This window comes from Psammomys obesus, unplaced genomic scaffold (assembly GCF_907164565.1).
Source record: "Psammomys obesus unplaced genomic scaffold, mPsaObe1.curated_primary_1811, whole genome shotgun sequence".
Classification (NCBI taxonomy): Eukaryota; Metazoa; Chordata; class Mammalia; order Rodentia; family Muridae; genus Psammomys; species Psammomys obesus.
Window position 1 is genome coordinate 785,447 of NW_026586589.1, and position 9,073 is coordinate 794,519.

General features: G+C 48.4%; 1 protein-coding gene across 1 annotated transcript; it reads left to right on the plus strand.

The window, feature by feature from the left end:
- The first annotated feature begins 1,412 nt into the window (after positions 1-1,412).
- On the plus strand, positions 1,413-7,612 carry Fitm2 (fat storage inducing transmembrane protein 2). Its single transcript, XM_055602306.1, has 2 exons — positions 1,413-1,621; positions 3,723-7,612. Exons 1-2 carry the CDS (start codon positions 1,449-1,451, stop codon positions 4,336-4,338), a joined length of 789 nt encoding a protein of 262 aa, XP_055458281.1. The 5' UTR covers positions 1,413-1,448; the 3' UTR covers positions 4,339-7,612.
- Positions 7,613-9,073: the final 1,461 nt, after the last annotated feature.

Here is a 9,073-nt window from a genome sequence, read left to right on the forward strand (position 1 = left end):
CACTTTGGTGGTGTGAATGAAAATGGCCTCCATAGGCACATGTATGTGAATGCTTAGTTCCCAGTTGGTGGAACTATTTGGGAAGGATTAGAAGGTGTGGTTTTGTTGGAAGAGGTAGGATGTTTCCTATCCATTCCCTGTTAGCTCTCTCTCTCTCTCTCTCTCTCTCTCTCTCTCTCTCTCTCTCCCTCCTCTGCCTATGGGTTGTATCTCAAGATGTGAGCTCTCAGCTACTGCTCCAGTACCATGCCTACCTGCCTGCTGCCATGTTCCCAGCCATGATGGTCAGGGACTGGCTCAGTGAAACCGTAACCCCCCTGTGGTAGTTTAAGAATGGCCCACGGGCTCATCGATTTGAATGCTTAGTCACAAAGGAGAGTGACTCTTTGAAAGGATTAGAAGGATTAGGAGTTGTGGCCTTGTTGGAGGAGGCGTGTCACTAGGAGCAGGACCGTGGCAGGCTCAGTGTCTCTCTCTCTTTCTGGCTGTGGATCAGGATGCAGCTCTCAACTCCAGCACTGCGCCTGCCATGTCTGCTGCCAAGCTGCCCCCTGGGATAATGGGCTAAACCTCTGAATCTGTAAGCAAGTCTCCAGTTAACTTCTTTTATAAGAGTGCCTCGGTCACAGAGTCTCTTCACAGCAATAGAACAGTGACTCAGGTAACCCCTGATAAACTCTTTCTTCTCTAAGTAACCTGAGTGGAGGTGGTCTGTCACAGCAATAAAAAGGTAACAGTTATTTTAAATAAAAATAAACTTATCAATTTAAAATTTAAGTTTTCGTTCCTTTGAGAGGCCGAAGCAGGAAGATTGCAGGAACTATCCCTGTGTCAAACAAACAAAACAAAACAAAACAAAACAAAAAACAAAGTAGTGCTGGGCACGGTGGCACACGCCTTTAATCCCAGCACTCCGGAGGCAAAGTGCAGGGATCCCTCTGAGTTCAAGGACAGCCTGGTGTACAGAGTGCGTTCCAAGTCAGCCTGGACTACAGAGAGAAACCCTGTCTTTTAAAGCAAAAGCAAGTAAGATTTAAATTAGGTAATTTAATTATTTTATGGAATTACTTTGCAATAAAATTTCATCTCGGAATCCTATATCGGAACCAACAGAAGGAACTCCCAAATTAGTTCTTAAAAGAGGAGCTCTCCTTTGTATTTTGCGGATAAGAAAAGCAAGCGAGAATTCCAGGCAAAGTGTGGCCTGCAGTGCTCGCAGCACGTCGCCTGGGGGCGCTCAGGTGAGAGAGGGAAGAGCGGCTCAGGTAGATGCAGACCCGCGCTCTGTAGAGGCCACTCACGGCCACTAGAGGGAGCACGCGCCCCCTAGGGGGCGGGGCTTGCGGGAATGCGCATGCGCCCGGAGGGAGGCGATGGTACCAGCCCGAGCGAAGGGCAAGACGGTGGCCGAGAGGGCACCAGGTTGACGGTGGCCGAGAAGGTCCGGCATGGAGCATCTGGAGCGCTGCGCGTGGTTTCTCCGCGGGACGCTGGTGAGGGTGGCGGTGCGGCGCTACCTGCCCTGGGCGCTGGTGGCCGCCATGCTGGCGGGCTCCCTGCTCAAGGAGCTGTCCCCGCTGCCCGAGAGCTACCTCAGCAACAAGCGCAACGTCCTTAACGTGTGAGTGACCAGGCTCCCGGTCCCCGCGTCCAAGACGCCAGATCGCTGCTGGGGGGGACGAGTCATCGGGAGGAAGCCCTGTCTTGGCAGCCGCGTTCGTGTGCGTTTCGCGACGCGGGGACCTTGGGAAAGCGAGTGACACTCGCGCCCAGCATTTGAGGATTCCGAGAGGAGGGCCGAATTGACGGGCGGGTTGTAAGTGACAGTGTGCATGGGGTGCACTGAAGCTGCTGTTTTCCCACTCCCAGAGTTAGGCGCTCGCCCCTGTCCTGTTTAGGGAGATGTCACCTCCCTCCTGCCGGCTTCTCAGACACCCCTCTCCTAACCCCTGTGACAAAAATCCCACTGTTGTTTTGAAGACCGCCTCTAGACTTACTTACCATCCTGGAGAGCCTTTCCCTCCTGGCCCTATATTGGTAGAACCATGAAACCTTTCACACTGGTGACCTTTCTCCTGGATCTCCTTGGACTTTCCTCACTCCTCTACAGTGCATGGCAGTTGCCCAGGAAAACAAGCCCAGCGGACCTCTTTGGGACGTCTGTCTAATGCCACCCACTTCTTTCCTAGTCCTTTAAAACACTTACATCGCATGTTTATTGCACAAAACAGGGAGTTTGGAAGATGAAATTGCCCATTCGGTGTAAACTTGATGCTTCAGACTGTGTCTGCAGCATGCTAAGAGAGTCTAACTCTTGGTAGCTACTTAAAGCCCTGTTTTCTCTTTTTGGCAGCTGGGTCAGGTTTCTGGCAGAGCTTGGCTTTGAGGCCTTGGCTTTGACAAGGCTTTCCTTATCAATGTCCATGAAGGTTTTAGTGACAGGCTCTTGAGTGGTGTCTGAGAAACTACTGGAACCTAGGGAAGAGGCGATCTGACCTTGGCCCACCTTCATCCTTACCCGCCCTTAGTGGCTGGGCTAACAATAGGGTGTGAGGGGGGTAGTTGCCTCAGATCTCTTTTGTGTGTGTTTTCTGCCCCTTACCCCCAAATCAGCCACCTCTTATGGGCACAGAGGCGGCAGATATGGCAGGTACTGCTTTATCGGGAGCAGCTGGACGCAACAGTCTCTGTTGTTTAGGGGTTAGCCATGGATTCTGATGTTTTGTTCCAAGACATGGTGATGGTTAATGGGAGAGAACTGGCAGTGACTCATTGGATCTGAAAGAGATTTAAAAAAAAAAAAAAAAAAAAAAAAAAAACAACCAAAAAACTGTTTGGTGCCCTCAGCTTTTCCCAGCTGAGGGAACTGAGGCCTGAAGACACAGTGATAAATAGAGTCAGAGTTGGGATTCAAACCCTGGTCTTGTAGCTTAAAGTAAAGCTCTTTCTTCTAAGACTTAGCAGCCTTGTAGGAAAGAACATTGGTGTGGTAGAAAAGGCATGGGCTTTGGGGCTAGGCAAAGTGTGGCTCAATCTGTGTTTGCTGTTGTGTGTGTGGCCTTGGCAAAGTAGTATTCTGTTTTCCTGGGCCCTCAGAGTCATGTAAAATGAGACAAATGAGGGGTGCAACTCAGTTGATAGAGTGCTTTCGTGCACAAAGGTTTGATCCCCAACACCACAAAACCTGGCTGTGGTACCTGTAACGGTGTTACTTGGGAGGTGGAGGCTGGAAGATCCATAGTTCAAGACTATCCTCAGCTACATAGGCAGTTTGAGGCCAGCCCGGGCTATACTTTAAAAAAAAAAAAAAAAAAAAAAAAAAAACCCTTCCTCCTCAGCTAGTTGTGAATGTTCTGTGGAAGTGAATCACGTGTGAACACATCTGACAGATGATCAGTTACTGTTCTCCTGAACAAATAGCACAACTGGAAAATTTCAGGCCCTGGATTTGAACCCCAGCCCTACCACTTATGACCTCCACTTTGGCATGACATGTCTATATGGCGCAGGGTCACCTTACAGAGTTACAGATTAACTAGGTTCAATACTTAGGGAATAAAGCATGTGTAAGCATGTATTAAGGACTCAAACACATTAGGTGGATGCGCAGCTTTGATTGATTTCATTTAACTTCCCTTGGGAGCTTAGGTTGCTGAAGTGTGATGGCACTGTTTCCTCTCTACCGTGTCTCTTCCTTCACCTGCACTCTCGTCCTTTGTCAGGTATTTTGTTAAAATGGCCTGGGCCTGGACAGTCTGTCTCCTCCTGCCTTTCATTGCCCTCACCAACTACCACCTGACAGGCAAGACTAGCCTGGTTCTTCGGCGGTTGAGCACTCTGCTTGTGGGCACAGCCATCTGGTATACCTGCACAGCCCTCTTCTCCAACATTGAACACTACACAGGCAGCTGCTATCAGTCCCCAGCCCTGGAGGGCATCAGACAGGAGCATCGGAGCAAACAGCAGTGCCACCGGGAAGGGGGCTTCTGGCATGGCTTTGACATCTCAGGCCACTCCTTCCTACTGACCTTCTGTGCACTCATGATTGTGGAGGAGATGGCGGTGCTGCATGAGGTGAAGACGGATCGCAGCCACCACCTCCATACTGCCATTACCACCCTGGTTGTCGCCTTGGGCTTCCTGACCTTCATCTGGGTATGGATGTTTTTGTGCACAGCTGTTTATTTCCATGACTTGACCCAGAAAGTGTTTGGCACCATGTTTGGCTTGCTGGGCTGGTACGGTACATACGGGTATTGGTACCTGAAGTCTTTCTCTCCAGGACTTCCTCCCCAGACGTCTAGTTTGACTCTGAAGCAAGATACTTACAAGAAATAAAAGAGAAAGAAATGGGGACAGGAGGACAATGGCTAATAGATGTCCCACCTACTTTGTCCAGTGACTGGCTGAATTATTGGGTCCCACTTCAGAGAGGACCCTTAGAGGATCTTTGGAATGGGGTGGAGTCTGGGAAACAAGCTTAGTCCTCAGGTTCTGCTGGTGGTGCCACCGTATCGCCAGCAGCGCCATTCCTGTCAGAGTCGCCTCATCTCTGTCAAGACATGACCTTAATCTGTTCGGAGATGGAGAGCTAAGGCTCAGCAGAGGGACAGGAGACAGCCTCATTGTGTCAAGGGGAAACCAGAGCTTCAGTTCTCCCTCTGCTGTGGTCTCTCTGGCTCTGGTTCTCCTTAGAGTTTAGTGGCCACGTTAATGCTGTTGTTTTAACAGTGTTTCCCCGTGGCTGATTCTGAGATAAGCATTCTCTCTGGCAGGTTCTTTACTAAACACCCCAATGCCTAAAAAATTCTCTGCCTGTAGTATCCATACCCTCTGTGGAGTTGACAATTGCACCTGACTGTGATCAGTTCCCAACAAGGGCCCACCACCCTGCAGTGCCTGGATGATTTTGTTGTTGTTGTTGTTGTTTTGTTTTTCAAGACAAGGTTTCTCTTTGCAGCCCTGGCTGTCCTTGACCTCACTTTGTAGACCAGGATGGCTTTAAACTCACAGCGATTCACCTGCCTCCGCCTCCTGACTGCTGGGATGAAAGGCTCAAGCCACCACTGCCCAGCACCTGGATGATTTTTATGTAGTGGACAGTAAGCTTTTTCTGTTCGCACTGTGTATTGTTATGTGTTGATTTTTGGAGCAGTAACAGAGAACCCCATTACCCCCTCTTCTTCCCTGAGTGGGTGCTGTATGGTTTTCAATCATCACTATGACATTTGTTCTTTGTTGACAATGTTCCAGTACTGCCCTTTGGTGTGTGAAAACTGTTTTGAGGGTTTTTGTTTTGTTTTTTAGAACACTAACTTTTTATAAGCCAAAATCTCAGGCTAATCATATTAAACTCCACCTCATAGGATTGTGCTCTCTGTGGTAATAAAACTGGAGCAGGGGCCATGGTGCTGCAGGCCCAGCACTAAGGAGGCAGAGGCAGAGGGAGGCAGATCTCTTAGTCTGAGGGTACCCTGCCAGGGCTGCAGAGTGAGACCCTGATTCAAAAAAAAGGGAAAGAAAATAAAAGAAAGACTAAAACTGAAATGCAGACACTTTCATTATTTGATATATTTTAAGCTGAGAGAGAAATTCTGTCAAGTGATTGTATGGAGAATTTCAGATTTGGGTTTGGGGACCTCATAGGATCATAGGACAATTACCACAGCCCAAGGGATATTTACCTTTGGAGATTATGATTATTTAGAGGTGAAGTAAAATGTCTCCTCTTGTGCAGGAAGCCAGCTGGCATGCGAAGCCGCCCATATTACGTATCATTGCCATGCAGAGTTGTCCACGTTACATAGTGGCATAGCTCAGCAGTCAAGAGCACTGACTGCTCTTCCAGAGGACCTGGGTTCAGTTCCTAGCACCCACGTGGCAGTTCACATAGTAGCATGCTTTTGGCTTGCTTCCTCATCCTCATCTCACCAACGGAACAACCTAAAAGGGGGGCATTTAATAGCCGCAACATTTTTTCTTGGCATCGCTGCCTAGTTTTCAGCCGTGTCATTACGTGGCCCTCACTGTGACTTCTAGGGAAGTCTTGCAACCCATGTCCCACACGGCAGGCTTCTAGTCTCGGATAAGAAGGCCCCTGTCCTCCCTCAGGTGATCGTCTTCAGCCTTTCACACCGGAGCCCCCGGCCTTTTGGATGAACATCCTTGAAGCTGCTTTGACGCCTCTTTCCTGGCAGAGCTGGCTAATGGCATTAACTGATAAGCTTTGGCCTGACTCAAGCTCATGTTGTTAGGCACTTAGTAAATTAAGAGTAGCTTCTTTCTTTTTATTTAATTTTATTTTTTAAATTAAATTAAATTTTTTTTTTTTTTTTTTTTTTTGAGTCAGGGTCTTACTTTACAGCCCTGGCTAGTCTGGAACTCTCTATGGACCAGGCTGGTCTCAGACTCACAGAAATCCACCTGCCTCTGTCTCTTGAGTGCTGGGATTAAAAGTATACTAAGATTAAAGCCACCACATCTGGCTATTAAGGAATTTTTAAAAATATATAAGAATCTATTTAAAAGACGTATTTTATATCCTGTTGAGCTACAGGTCAGCTTGACCAATTGCAATGTAAGATGTGAGATGCTATCACCAAAGGGGAAGAAAGGCAGGCAGTGTCACCATGATGCTTTGGTGAGTTGACAATGGACTGAAAGGGTGTTTGACCATCTGGGATTTTCCATCCATCTTCCCTGGGTTGGAGTGGGCCTGGCGAAGATGGTAGGGCTGGCTACCAGATAGCCTCTCAAGCTTCATGTCCACAGCAGAAGGGAGCAGACACAGGAGGCATCCACAGGCTCATCTGTCACATCGAATCTTTGGACGTTTTTGTCCAGTGGTCTGAGCAGGTTTAACATTAAGCTGACTAGGAGTAGAAACTTTGTGTTGCTCAGCATTTTCTGCATATGAGCTGGATTAGACTACCTGCATATTCTTGGTATGCCTCCATCTCCTCTCCCGGGGCTGGGGATGGAACCCAGGGTTTTGTGCATGTTGGACAAGCCCTCTGTCCCTGAGCTATACCCCGAGTCCCTCAGAGCCCGTGCCTTCCCTCCAGTGAGGAAGCATGGCATGGCTGAGTGTTTGGGCTTGGGCAGCCATGAGATGGAGGTTTGAAAGTTGCCGTCATTCCCAAACCACCTGACCAGTGTGCAAGCCTTGCTGCCCTTGTCTGTAAAGTGGAGGCGATTCTTTTAGTGCCTAAAGGAAAGACATGTAAGATGCTGAGCACGCGTGCTGCATGGGCTGTTTGCTCCCCACCTTTCTCTTGATGGCATTTATAGTGTTCTGGCTCCTCTAGAGGAAGCAGAGGAACCAACATCTGTTGAGGAGTCTGGCTCTCCCATTGAAGTAGTCTCCAGTCATCTTTCAAAGTGTCTGTTGTCCCTCGGTGTTAAACATGAGGCTTTGGGAGCATCTGACCAGAGTCATGCCATGCTATTTTGCTTCCCTGTGTGGAGGTTTGCTCACTAGCTTCCATGTATATCTGTCACTGTCTGGGTACCAGATTGTATTTAGAGAACGGCTCATGCCACTGTTATGTACACACAGAGCCCATGTGTAAACAAGCAAATTAAAATGCACTGGAGATAATGGAGTCCCATACTCCGGAGTGTGGTGTGTTTCTTTCTGTATTTGTTTTTAATTTAATTTTTTAACTTTAACTTTTAAATTAAATGTGTGTGTGTAGGTGTATGTGTGTGTGTGTGTGTGTGTGTGTGTGTGTGTGTGTGTGTGTGTACGAATGCATGGCACACGTGAAGATCAGAGAACAATTTGAGTGAGTTAATTTTCTCCTGTCCTGTAGGACTTTCAGGTCAAACTCAGGCAGTCAGGCTTGGCAGCAAGTGCCTTTGCCAAGGAGCTATCTTGTTGACCCTATTTTTAAAACTACTATTATTATGTGTATAATGCATGTGTTTGTACTCATGTGCCATAATCTACATGTGTAGGTCAGAGGACAACATTGGGGACCTTGGGGACCAAGCCTAGTCCTTTAGGCTTGGCAGCAGAAGCTCTTACCCGCTGAGCCATCTCACCAGCCCAGACTCGGGCCACTTTCTGATCCTTTCTTAAGTTGCTCTCATAGAAGCTATTTCATGGCTGGAGTTTCTCTGGCTGTTTCACCTACATCTTCTGTCCTAAGTACAAATATTTTTCAGCTTGCCTTACTCTTTTCTCTGTCCCTGGATCCTGAGGTCTGGATCAGCCAGGCCTAGGGGTTGTCCCCTTAGCAAAAGGGACAAGGTAGGCCTCACAGAATGCTGAAGAGCAGTGACAGTCTACTGGGCTAACGTCATTTCACAGCCCTGGAACCCTCTGCACACAAAATAGCATTTTGTGCCTTTGTACCCAGTCACTGTCAGCCTGACCTGCTTGGCACCTCTAGGCAGTGCATGTCGAAAGCCCATTGGGCCCAAGATTAGAATCTTCTCATGCTGTTTAGTCCTGTGGCAACAGCCAACTCTAAATCTTGCTACAAGCTAGGTGCGGGCAAGTCATGTTCAACTCAGGAGTTCAGACTCAGAGCAGTCCCCTTCCTAGCTAAAGCTGTGTGCCGGTGCCGGCTTATAAAGATGAATGTATGTAGAGCAGGTGAGCATTTCAGGGAAGAGAGGGAAGAGAGCCTGTGCCTCCATCAGGTGTCCTGACTGTTGGGGCAAGGTGAGGACCTCGGAACACTGAACAGAGAGCTGCTGCCCTGGGGATCCCGAAACACATTCATAGAAGACAACGTTCCTTTTGTTTTGAAAGGATGAAGAAGAATTCAAACACTCCCACAGGAAAGGGAAACGAAGGCAGGGACAGCACACTCAAGGCCATGTTCGGTAGTCCCGAGACTTCTGTTCAGAGGAGGGAGCCTCACTTTCTCATTTTCAAAAGCCCTGGAGACTGAGGAACGGTTTAGGGGGTGGTTGATGGAGCTTGTAGGCGTGGCTTGCTTTGATCCAAATGGTTCTGGGCTATTATAACACCTGGCTTGGGCAGGTTCTGCCATTCTGTGATCTTGAGCTAGTAACAGCGTCTCTAGGCCTCCGTCTCATCTGATAAGCCACGGGTAGAGGT